The 12,929-nt window shown below is 43.9% G+C and overlaps 2 protein-coding genes across 8 annotated transcripts in view; one reads left to right on the top strand and one right to left on the bottom strand.

Annotated features, from left to right (window-relative positions):
* plekha7.L (pleckstrin homology domain containing A7 L homeolog) overlaps positions 1 to 9,859 on the top strand; it is a 91,202-nt gene extending 81,343 nt beyond the window's left edge. For all 7 annotated transcript variants that reach the window (XM_041589658.1, XM_041589657.1, XM_018257218.2 and 4 more), the window contains 11 exons: positions 89 to 190; positions 794 to 902; positions 1,168 to 1,400; positions 2,028 to 2,234; positions 2,321 to 2,438; positions 3,266 to 3,357; positions 3,745 to 3,945; positions 6,422 to 6,568; positions 6,886 to 7,019; positions 7,751 to 7,893; positions 8,299 to 9,859. In XM_041589658.1, the coding sequence (XP_041445592.1) occupies positions 89 to 190; positions 794 to 902; positions 1,168 to 1,400; positions 2,028 to 2,234; positions 2,321 to 2,438; positions 3,266 to 3,357; positions 3,745 to 3,945; positions 6,422 to 6,568; positions 6,886 to 7,019; positions 7,751 to 7,893; positions 8,299 to 8,321 (1,509 nt within the window). In that variant the 3' untranslated portion in view covers positions 8,322 to 9,859. The remainder of the gene's footprint in view (positions 1 to 88; positions 191 to 793; positions 903 to 1,167; positions 1,401 to 2,027; positions 2,235 to 2,320; positions 2,439 to 3,265; positions 3,358 to 3,744; positions 3,946 to 6,421; positions 6,569 to 6,885; positions 7,020 to 7,750; positions 7,894 to 8,298) is intronic.
* Positions 9,860 to 12,162: 2,303 nt separating this feature from the next.
* Positions 12,163 to 12,929, bottom strand: part of LOC108713440 — a 31,026-nt gene continuing 30,259 nt past the window's right edge. Inside the window, exon 19 of the mRNA XM_041589587.1 lies at positions 12,163 to 12,929. Coding sequence (XP_041445521.1) covers positions 12,714 to 12,929 — 216 coding nt within the window. The 3' untranslated portion in view covers positions 12,163 to 12,713.

The raw sequence follows: 12,929 nt of genomic DNA, 5'->3' as shown, positions 1-12,929 counted from the left end.
TGCAAGTCATTCTATAATACTCAGTAAGTGCAGTGTACGTTAATTTAATTACATTTTAATAATTCCCCCCCCCCCCCGATTCTTGCAGGATATGGAGAACGCTTGGAACGAGTACATGAGGCTGGAAAACGATGTGATCTGCTTACGACAAATGCTACAGGAACAAATGAACAAATCTCTTTCTTCTCAGGTCAGCTGACTCTTAGCAAGGTTTACTTGCCCTTTAAACCCCTGTGTGCAAATTAACCCAAGCGATAGCCCACTTACATGTGACTCCTCCTCCTGTCAAGGCCTTGTATTTTATGATGTCTGATAGGGAAATGTGATTGGTTACTTATATTAAAAGGGTTGTTCACCTTTAAATTAAATGTTAGTAGGATGTAGAGAGGGATATTCTGAGACAATTTGCAATTGGTTTTCATTTTTTTTATTATTGGTGGTTTTAGACTTATTAAGCTTTTTATTCAGCAGCTCTCCAGTTTGCAGTTTCAGCTATTTGGTTGCCAGGGTGCAAATTATCCTAGCAACCATGCCCTGGTTTGAAGAAGAGACTGGAAAATGAACAGGAGAGGATTTGAATAGAAATATGAGTAATAAAAAGTAGCAATAGCAATAAATGTGGAGCTTTTGTTTTTTAGATGGGGTCAGTGACCCCCATTTGCATGCTGGAACAAGTCACAAGAAAAAAAGACAAATAATTTAAAAACTATATAAAAAAATAATGAAGACCAATTGAAAAGTTGCTTAGAATTAGCCATTCTATAACATACATTTGTTTCTGTTTGTTCCACAGGAAAAGGCCCAGATGCAAAAGGATTTGTGGAGAATTGAAGATGTTACAGCCGGACTCAGCACCAATAAACTCACCTATAAGGTTCTTGTAGAATCTTTTAAGAATCCAGGTCAGTGTTATGAGTAGTGAGTATCACCCACAGCACAATGAGGTCCCAGACATGCTATTGGCTCACGAGAATTCTGTATATTGTGCTGGTGACTTGGAATTCAGATCCACATTGTGTGAGTAAGACTTCCATGTTAGGGAACCCCGTAACCCTGTGTGTGTTGTTTAGACATCTGGGGTACTTGGGATTTGCCCCTAATATTTATACCTCACATGTGAGTCTTCTGTTTTATTGCAGCTAATCCATTGGTCTCCTTTTATTGTAGAAAGGAAAACTGTGCCTTCCGTTACGCCGCCATTCGTGCCTTCTGGGACTACAGCATTTACGTCAGTGCGCAGCAAATCTGTGTCCCCCCAGAACCCCTCTGTGACCCTCGTGAAGCCCACGCTGGATGTGAGATTATGTGCTCAGCCCTACTCACAGACACGCTCCCACTCCCAACCTCAGCTCCTCTCCAACTCCATCCTACATTCACCCACAGGAGGAAAATCAAAGCTTGTAAGTACCTTTTCTAGCCAACACTGTACTGCTACTACTCCTTCCACCAGTGGGCCGTGCTACTACTATGCTTCCCAACAGTGGGCTGTTCTACTACTTTACCTTCCACCAGTGGGCTGTGCAACTACTACTTCTTCCACCAGTGGACTGTGCAACTACTATGCCTCTAACCAGTGGGCTGTGCTGCTACTATGCCTTTCACCAGTGGACTGTGCTACTACTATGCCTCCCACCAGTGGGCTGTGCTACTACTTTACCTTCCACCAGTGGGCTGTGCAACTACTACTTCTTCCACCAGTGGACTGTGCAACTACTATGCCTCTAACCAGTGGGCTGTGCTACTACTATGCCTTTCACCAGTGGACTGTGCTACTACTACACCTCCCACCAGTGGGCTGTGCAATTACTTTTCCTTCCAACAGTGGGCTGTGTTAATACATCTCCTCTCACCAGTGGGCTGTGTTAGTATTTATCTTTCCACCAGTGGGCAGTGCAATTACTTCTCCTCCCATGACTGGCTGCTGTTATTTCTTTATCCGCTGTTCTTTAGCTTCTGATGTGCAGGACAATGTACAACAAAAAATCCAAATGACTCAATAAATAAATAATTCCCATGTTTCTCCCCAGGATGAAGATGCCCCACCACGTCCCCCACTTCCGGACGTGTACAGCCCAGAGGGGCCCGAACCTTCACCCACAGCCCCTCCCCCTCCAGCGCTCCCCCCTCCCCCCAGAGACTCGTCGGTGATCAGACACACGTCAGTTCGGGGCTTGAAACGACAGTCGGATGAGAGGAAACGTGACAGAGAGCAGGGGGTGAATGGAGATTATAGGGTAAAACTCCTCTTTTAATTTCACCCAAAGTTACAGTTACGCGGCTCTGGCCTGTTCTGCTCATTTAATGTTGTGTTGAACTGCAGGTCGACCTGCGCATGTATGTGAGTGAACCAGAACTTGCAGCAATGGGCAACGAGTCCAACCCCCCAGCCCCGGGGTTCTTGGCTTCTGATGCCGGCTACCAGACGTTGCCATCCAGAGGTCAGTTACTTCTTTAACTACAGTGTAGTAGTAGTGGTGGTTCTGTATACGGGGTATTGTAGGCACAGAGTGGGCCCCATAATGGTCACAGTTGGGCTGAAAGGCCAAATAACAAGGTGTGTGGTCAGTATTAGTCACAGAAGCAATTCCTTTCCCAAGGATAATGCAGTCGTGTTCTTGTGATGTCACAAATGAAAGGGATTCTGTCATGATTTTTATGGTGTAGTTTTTATTTCTAAATTACACTGCAAATAATTCACTGTACAATATACAATGTCATTCCTGAACCAACAAGTGTATTTAGTTGTAATATTGGTGTGTAGGTGCATCTCAGCTCATTTTGCCTGGTCATGTGATTTCAGAAAGAGCCAGCACTTTAGGATGGAACTGCTTTCTGGCAGCCTGTTGTTTCTCCTACTCAATGTAACTGAATGTGTCTCAGTGGGACCTGGATTTTACTATTGAGTGTTGTTCTTAGATCTACCAGGCAGCTGTTATCTTGTGTTAGGGAGCTGCTATCTGGTTACCTTCCCACTGTTCTTTTGTTTGGCTGCTGGGGGGGAAAAGGGAGGGGGTGATATCACTAAAACTTGCAGTACAGCAGTAAAGAGTGACTGAAGTTTATCAGAGCACAAGTCACATGACTGGGGCAGCTGGAAAACTGACAATATGTCTAGCCCCATGTCAGATTTCAAAATTGAATATAAAAAAATCTGTTTGCTCTTTTGAGAAATGGATTTCAGTGCAGAATTCTGCTGGAGCAGCACTATTAACTGATGGGTTTTTTCCCATGACAGTATCCCTTTAAATTATCACTTGCCCCAAAGGTCTATCTGGATCCACCTCCCGGCTGCCGCAGTCTTCTTCTGTCACCTCGTACGTCACACTGCGGAGAGGGGTTAATTCCGACATTGCTAAGGTAGGAACATTTTGGGTTACTCACAACACAACACAAATAATCTTACTCTGTAGCTAGGTTACTCGGACATAGATCTATGTAAACCAAAAAAATTAGCATGCTGGGGTCCTCTAGTGACCAAACAGAGGTATAACATATACAATTGCATATGCATGCTTATAAGATTAAAAATAAAATTTTTATTGAATCATTTTAAAATATAAATGACTCCCCACAGGGAGCCTAACGTGTTTCATGCTTACCTAGTCATAGGCTATTTCTACAAATAATCTTAGCCAGATCCAATTAACCAGTTAGCGTAATTATTGGCTAATCAACCCCTTCTGAAGGGGCCCCCTCACCCCAGCACAACTCCCAGCATAACTCCCAGCATCTCCTCTGTTACAGGAAAGACCAAAAAGTGCCTTTGAGCGGCTTTACTCTGGGGACAACCAAAGAGGCAAAATGAGTGCGGAGGAGCAACTGGAGCGAATGAAGCGTCATCAGAAGGCCCTGGTCCGCGAGCGCAAGAGGACTCTGAGCCAAGGGGACAAACAGCCGGTGGCCAGTAACTCCTACTCGCAGCCCATTCCTGCTGACATCAGCTCAGTATGTTAGCTAAGCATCATGGGAGAACGATGAACCTTTAGCCTTTAGCGTTTGGATAGTCAAGCACCTTACTTGCACCGTGTATTGTAACTCGCTGATCATTGTAACTAATAGCTACGTCTGTGGGGGGGCAATTCACTTGTACTCTACTCTCTGCACCCTCAAGTGTAGGTAAGTACTTACCTTTATCTGTACCAGCGCTCTGCCCACCAAGCTGAGTGTTCTTCTGCATTCATTGGTCGCATTCCTTGTGGATGAAGTTTAATCTCAAGTGAAAGTGAGCCCGCTCAGCTTGGTGGATAGGCTTTACAGAGCTGCTAGGGTGTAATAGATTGAGTAACATTTGCGAGAAGCTTGCACTCTAGCTCCTCAAGAGACGACTACACATGAATTACCCCAACGCATCCCTTTAAGACGATGTTCATTACTGACAGTAATATATGAATGTGCTCGGCCTGGGGACGTCTGTATTACCCGGGGGGGGGGGTATTTCTGGTGCTAGATCAGAGACTAAATCAATGCAATGATGCTTGCAGCGGCTTTTTTATACAGAATAGGTGGATATTTTTTACTGAGGCGCCATTAATTTGGGGTTTCCCACAAGCACCCCCCTGCTTCTGGACTCTGTAACAAGCACAACCTCACCAATAGCAGTTTTTGCACGTTTCTAGGGAATTCAAATGAAATCTAAAGGCTTGAGCACAACAGGTTAAACAGGTGGGAACATGGAGCTCCTCCCAGGCTGGCAGAGGACCCGCCCACACACACACACACACATGAGCTGGCCCTGGGGCCACACTACCTTATGCCGAGCAGAGCCTTGTACTCATACAGTCAATCCTTCCATTGGTACCATGCGGCTTATCATTTTATCATTCCAACTCTGTGCCAGTGACCCCCCAAACTTCATCGCTCCGCTCCCCAAAAGACTTTCCATTGTACCCGCTGCCTTCCTTTAACCTTCCCAGAATGCATCTGTGTGTAATCTCCGCTAACCGCCATACTCATTCTCGCCAGGCTTGTCTCTTGCTTTGCATTCAATACATGAATAGCATACAACGTACTCGCCCATGTAATTCCCTTCCTGTAACTCTCATTCTCCATCCGTCTGCTTCTTACATTGGGGACCCCCCGGAAATCTCACGCTCGCCCTGAAATATTATAAGTACAGCTCCTATGTAGGGGCCAATGAGCTGCAGTTACACAGTCACTTTGGGGTGATCAGGGGCCCCACACAAGTGATTGGTATTAGAGCCCCAGACTGGGTGCGTAGCTGCAGTTTTTGGGGTAACAAAGCAGCCATAGGGCAGCCAGTAATTACAAGGGGTTCCAGTGGGACCCTATGCGACACCTCTATGATGCTGCTGATCATATTGTTCTTATCATTGAATTCTTCCTTATTAGTGATTGTGTTCTGATCTATTGATTAATCAGTTGATTGTGTAACAGGGAATGGTACAGAGACATAGCACTTAATGACACGGGTCTGCAATTAATGTGGGGGGGTCGAACTGAGACAAAAGAATTTTGGTACCAGAATGTGTAGATGTTCCTCAGCCCTCCAAACCCAACATGGGCCACGAAAGAAGAGCAGAAGGAACACAGAATTTCTGTCTCCCCATCTTTCATTTCACCATACCCCCAATGTATTCACAAGCTCCGCCCTCACTGTGGAATGGGAAAATCCTTTTGGGGGGGTCACCTGGGGATCGGCTTTAACCCCCCGAGACTTCCTGTAAATATAACAAACAAGAGCAATAACGGACTCTCCCCCCGGCATCGTTAGCTCTGCAGAACCGATCTCATGTTTCCCTTTATGCAAATGTTAACTCCGCCCGGTCGTTAGTTTCTAATTAGAGCCTTTTGGGAATAATGTTTAACAAGGAGAGTTCTGATGTCTGTCCGACCAATAAAAATGTGTCGCCTTTATCTCACGCTTCTCCTTTATTCTCCGACGCTGCTCTATAGAGATCTATCGGCCCCCCTAGCGGCCTGGCTAGAATGAGTATGGACTGGTTGCCCAGTAGTCTTGCAATGAATCATTTGATTGGTTGGTGAGTATCACATTGCTCTTTGTGATTGGTTGCACCGGGAACTGTAAAGAAAGGCACCGGAAACTGGTAACCAAGCTTTCTTATGTGATGTCTGGGTTCTGTATAGACTCCTGGTACTGTATGTGTATGTGTGAGTGGCTTCTATACTGTGTATATGGACTGGTACTGACAGGGAGTGAGTATATGTATAAGTGGTCCCTATATTGTTTATATGGACTGATACTTGCAGGCAGTGAGTGTATATGTAAGTGGTCCCTATATTGTGATATGGGTCAGTACTAGTCTGTTGAATGATGGAGCCATACAGTGTGTATATCTGTATATATTTAGATATATATATTTATAGTAAGTGTGAGTGTTAGTGCCCCCTGTATTTGAGGCATGACCCCGTGCTTAACTCCCCCTCTTGTTTCTGTTCTCAGTGGAAACGGGAGCAGGACTTTGACCTGCAGTTGCTGGAGAGAGCGGCCCGGGGGCCGGGGGAACAGGATTGGCTGATGGCTAAGGTCGTACATGTGACCGAGTTGGATCTGGAACCGGAGGACTATAATTTGGACATCAGCAAAGAGGTGGGAGTCAGGAATTGGGCACTTTGTTTCCGTAATATGGAGTTGGGATTGAGGGAGTAGTTTAAAGGAAAAATATTCCTCACCGGCCCCCAATACAGTTTCCCACTTTATTTATCAGCTCAGAGGGAGGGAGGGGGCACCAAAGTAAATATGAAGCTCTCAGTGTCTGCCCTGGAATATGGACTTAGTGCCATCTAGTGGTGATCTGGAGGAAAGTCATTGCTGCTTACACTGAATAAACATCATTATGGCATCATTGTGCCCACATCATTATGGCAGCTCCAAGTGATTAAATTGTCCCCTCTGCTCTGCCGTAGCTCTCCATGCCGGATAAGGTCGCCATCCCTGAGCGATACATTGAGATGGAGCCGGACGAACCCCTGAGCCTGGATGAGTTAGAGGCCCGACGGCGCAAAGTGGAGAAGATAAAGAACATCTTGGCCCGGTCAAGGTCAGTGGTACCTGATTTTCTGAGAGTCATCCTTGTCCCCCGCCTGTGTGAGTCCTGCACAGCCCATACACCTGCCCCTGCTAATTGGCATCTAGTTAATTAGAGGGAGAATGCAGATGAGTCACATGGTATATAGATATAGAGACACTTATTGATCCCACTTACCCCGTATCCCTTCCATGTGATGCTCAGGCCAAGCGACAAGTCATTGGAAACCATAGAATTTGGAGTATAAAAGCCCTGACCTCTCTGTTCTGTGCCCATCTCCCCCAGAACATGCAAGTGAGCTATTCTATTCCTGCCCACAACACTCCAGGTTCTGCTTTGGTGCCGTAAATAAGTGTTAGTGCTGGGGGCAGTATAATATAGAATAAGTGTTAGTGCTGGTGGCAGTATAATATAGAATAAATGTTAGTTCTGGTGGCAGTGTAATATAGAATAAGTGTTAATGCTGGGGGCAGTATAATATAGAATAAGTGTTAGTGCTGGGGGTAGTATAATATAGAATAAGTGTTAGTGCTGGTGGCAGTATAATATAGAAGAAGTGTTAATGCTGGGGGCAGTATAATATAGAAGAAGTGTTAATGCTGGGGGCAGTATAATATAGAATAAGTGTTTGTGCTGAGGGGAGTATAATATAGAATAAGTGTTAGTGCTGGGGGCAGTATAATATAGAAGAAGTGTTAGTGCTGGGGGCAGTATAATATAATTATGGTTTGCTTTCCCCACAGCATGCACAATCTACAGAACTCCGTGTTTCCGGAGGAGCCGAGACTGACGGATTTGGACTCACAGAAAGAGGAGCAGGAGCGGATGATCACTATTTCCTATGCGTTGGCCTCGGAAGCCTCCCGGCGTAGCAAACAGGTAGCAGGTGAGTGGGGCCGTGCGACTGTAACTACCCCCGGGGGCAGAATGGGGTTATGGTTGGGGATGCACCGAATGCAGGGTTTGGTTCAGGATTCTGCCTTTTTTCAGCAGGATTCAGTCGAATTAAATCAGAATCCTAATTTGCATATGCAAATTAGGGGCGGGAAGGGAAATCACGTGACTTTACATCACAAAACAAGTAAAAAAGTGTTTCTCCACTTTTTCCTTTCCCATTCCCTGCAAATTAGGAGTCGGTTCAGTATTTGTCAGAATCTTTTACGAAGAATTCGGGGATTCGCTGAATCCCAAATAGTGGATTTGGTGCATCCCTAGTTATAGCGGCACTCGCTGTCTGACCAACATGGCGGCCGAGACTCTCCCTAATCTTATTGGTTCTTCCCTGTAACAGCTCATGCCGTGACTGATCACTGACCTGCCGGAATATTCCCGGGGAATCACCTTTCCCAACGTCCGATGGAGATAAATACAGAGATGTTGGAATCAGAGACGCTTTCCCTTCCTCTGGACTTTCATTCAGACTCTCCTTGATATTCCGGGTCACATTCCCAGCAATTGGCTTTTTGGGGCCAGTAAGTCCAGCCAATCGGGTGGATCCATGGGAAGGCCTGGGGGTGTGTGTGTATATATATTTATGCAAGTGGCCCAGGATCCTTATCACATTCTGCTGGGGGTCACCTGGGGGGGCTTTGGCAGTACACACAGGGGTAACAGGAAAATAAGGGCAAATTCATGTAAAATAAAGTTTATTTTCCCGACTAAACAGAACGGATTGAGGAAAGGAATAAATGGGCTCAGGAGGGAGTGGTCTCAGAATGGGTGACGTATTGGGCTGGAGTGGGCGGTGCCCAAGTGTAGGGGATAATAAACCATACAAGATTATGGGGGCCCCAAGTGCAGGGAGTTCCAGAAAGTCATTGGGGTTCTGGGAATTGGCTGATAAACCCAATGCTCCCAATGTAACTGGTACTATGAGCCTTGGGTGGGGCCGTGCCTTATCCCTCTATTATTTGCATTGACTCCTCCCCCAGACACAGACTGACCAGTGTTTGGAAGGGGGAGGGGCTCGGTGGTTCAGTGTATGGGAATTAAAGGGACAGTAACTTACATTATGGTACAGCCCACTTACTGGATATTTCCCAAAGGGCAGAGACCCGATTAACGATATTTTCCGGAGAAAAATAATAATTCAACATTGGGTGCAGATGTAATTGGCGCCTCATTATTTTGTGTACAGTCACATGGCCCCTAAGGTAGAGACCCCAACTGCATAAGTTAAAGAGCAACTAAACATTTCCAACACTAATGGGTTAAAGCTTCCGTTTCTGCACCAAATCTGCCCCTTGTTGCGTTTTGTAATGAGTCAAATTTGAGGGAATTTCTTTTTATTCATTTTGTATTTTATAGCAGTGTATTTCCCTGAATGTAATAAATACAGTTTTTTGTATATTCCTTTAATAACCACGTGTGGAATTGCCGTGGACAAAACCGCCAGCACTGACCCCTCACGCTGACCAAGAACAAAAATCACCTGCTATTCATGGGGGAAATCTATAAAAGAAATATATTTATACGTGAAATCACTGTGTGTCGCCGATATCCCGTGTTTTACACTCGCTTTCCTATCAGAATTGTACATTTCTAATAACGAATTGATTGTTTTTGTAAATCCCAAGGATTGCTGTGGTTTGTGACTCAACTAACCCCCTCTTTGTACCGCGCCACTAATAAGTCATGTGACTTCAGGTTTAATTGGAAACAAAGATTTATTGTTTTTTATTTTCTATATTCTGACAAAAAAATCTATAATTATATTTAGAAATGTCTATTTTTAACTAACACTAAACTGCCAGTATCAGCATCACGTCTTTGCCAAAATTACATCTATTTTTTGCCTTTTTAAAAAAAAATGTAAATAACAAAAGCAATAAAAAATATAACTGAAAAAATTATTGAGAATGTTGTGTGAGATACTGATCATTATCCCAAGGTTTGGGGGTGCAGGAGTATAGAGGGACAGTGGGGTTCCTGACTGATGTACAATATCAATATATGTGTGAGATACCGATCATTATCCCAAGGTTTGGGGGTGCAGGAGTATAGAGGGACAGTGGGGTTCCTGACTGATGTACAATATCAATATATGTGTGAGATACAGATCATTATCCCAAGGTTTGGGGGTGCAGGAGTATAGAGGGACAGTGGGGTTCCTGACTGATGTACAATATCAATATATGTGTGAGATACAGATCATTATCCCAAGGTTTGGGGGTGCAGGAGTATAGAGGGACAGTGGGGTTCCTGACTGATGTACAATATCAATATATATGTGTGAGATACAGATCATTATCCCAAGGTTTGGGGTGCAGGAGTATAGAGGGACAGTGGGGTTCCTGACTGATGTACAATATCACTATATGTGTGAGATACAGATCATTATCCCAAGGTTTGGGGGTGCAGGAGTATAGAGGGACAGTGGAGTTCCTGACTGATGTACAATATCAATATATGTGTGAGATACAGATCATTATCCCAAGGTTTGGGGGTGCAGGAGTAAAGAGGGGACAGTGGGGTTCCTGACTGATGTACAATATCAATATATGTGTGAGATACAGATCATTATCCCAAGGTTTGGGGTGCAGGAGTATAGAGGGACAGTGGGGTTCCTGACTGATGTACAATATCAATATATGTGTGAGATACAGATCATTATCCCAAGGTTTGGGGGTGCAGGAGTATAGAGGGACAGTGGGGTTCCTGACTGATGTACAATAGCAATATATGTGTGAGATACAGATCATTATATACAAGGTTTGGGGGTACAGGAGTATAGAGGGACAGTGGGGTTCCTGACTGATGTACAATATCAATATATGTGTGAGATACAGATCATTATCCCAAGGTTTGGGGGTGCAGGAGTATAGAGGGACAGTGGGCTCCTGACTGATGTACAATATCAATATATGTGTGAGATACAGATCATTATCCCAAGGTTTGGGGGTGCAGGAGTATAGAGGGACAGTGGGGATCCTGACTGATGTACAATATCAATATATGTGTGAGATACAGATCATTATCCAAGGTTTGGGGGTGCAGGAGTATAGAGGGACAGTGGGGTTCCTGACTGATGTACAATATCAATATATGTGTGAGATACAGATCATTATCCCAAGGTTTGGGGGTGCAGGAGTATAGAGGGACAGTGGGGTTCCTGACTGATGTACAATATCAATATATGTGTGAGATACAGATCATTATCCCAAGGTTTGGGGGTGCAGGAGTATAGAGGGACAGTGGGGTTCCTGACTGATGTACAATATCAATATATGTGTGAGATACAGATCATTATCCCCAGGTTTGGGGGTACAGGAGTATAGAGGGACAGTGGGGTTCCTGACTGATGTACAATATCAATATATGTGTGAGATACAGATCATTATCCCAAGGTTTGGGGGAGCAGGAGTATAGAGGGACAGTGGGGTTCCTGACTGATGTACAATATCAATATATGTGTGAGATACAGATCATTATCCCAAGGTTTGGGGGTGCAGGAGTATAGAGGGACAGTGGGGTTCCTGACTGATGTACAATATCAATATATGTGTGAGATACAGATCATTATCCCAAGGTTTGGGGGTGCAGGAGTATAGAGGGGACAGTGGGGTTCCTGATTGATGTACAATATCAATATATGTGTGAGATGTGGCAGATATTGGAAGAAATTATTCAAAATCTCTAAAAAACGTGATTTAATATCTAATTATGTGGAAGTGGAATCTCTCCTGGAATCAGATCCAACTGTATCGGAAAAGAAAGAAAAACTTTTCAGAAGGGTGAAATATTCTCCATGAAAATGAATTCAGGAGTTAAACAAGTTTTCCTTGATGTTGGGTTTTGGTTTTGAGTTTTATCCAATGATCATTTATATAATTCATTCAAATTCATTACCTTTCGGAGCAAATTAAACTGATCAATTGAAGAATATTTTTAGAAAGTATAATTACACGGGGCAGAAACCCCATGAAAATTAAAAAGAATCTTGGCCAACCCAAATCCACCAGAATCCAAAGATCTGACATTTGACAATTCAATAAAAAGATTTCCTTGTTCTCCCTTTTACAGAAGAACAATATTTCCAATTTCCTTTTCTGCTATTTTTTTTAAATTTTTGAATCATGTAAAATGGATTTCCTGCCACATGAACTCTTTTAACCCACCAGGCCTTCCTTTCAGTGACTTGCAGTTTTGGCAAATATAAGTTTAATTGGCAACATTTATTTTTCCATATCTGATCTCAGATATTTCACTGGACAGAAAAAAAGACATAAATACAAAAACACCAAATTTAAAATTGTAAAAAGTCCTTCTACAGAAAACGGTACGAATCCACAAAATGTACATTGTCCTCAAAGATGAAGTATTGTCCCCAGCTGGGAGAGCATTTTAGTCACCACAGATCTAAGACTCCTCAGCCACAGCCTAGAGGTCCATCTCTAAGCCCACAGCTGAGAAAAAGAAACATTTTTGCATCAGTTTTGATCATTTGTGGCTCAATTTTAGATACTTTATGTGCCTAAAGCCTCCTCTTAGGGTCACCATCTCAGGTGCCTCAACCAAAGTCAAAAATACTCTTGGGTTTCACAACTAACAGTGACACAAGTTGCTGGCAAAAGTCCTTCTGTTTCGGGAAACTTTTTCCGCTTCAACCTGAATCCAAGTTTGTGTCTCTCGTTGAAACTGTGACTTTCTCCAGGCAAGTAACTCGGAATAAGTTCTACAATTAGTAAATGTCTTCCATCGATAACTTCAAGTCTGTTTTTTTCCCTGGATTTCTCCTGGTGTCGCACTCAGATTATAGAAGGTGGTTCCTTCCCAGCTGCCTTCAATGGTTATAGTGTGGCCTTGGACCGTGAGTAGCTGGACCTTGTAGGGAACACTTATTTTGGCTTTCTGGACTGATGCGTCCATACGTATAGTTTTCCCACTTTCAATCACAATATGTTCCTCTAGGGATAATGTGAT

The sequence above is a fragment of the Xenopus laevis genome, chromosome 4L (genome assembly GCF_017654675.1).
Source record: "Xenopus laevis strain J_2021 chromosome 4L, Xenopus_laevis_v10.1, whole genome shotgun sequence".
Classification (NCBI taxonomy): Eukaryota; Metazoa; Chordata; class Amphibia; order Anura; family Pipidae; genus Xenopus; species Xenopus laevis.
This window is presented reverse-complemented; position numbering and strand designations above follow the sequence as displayed.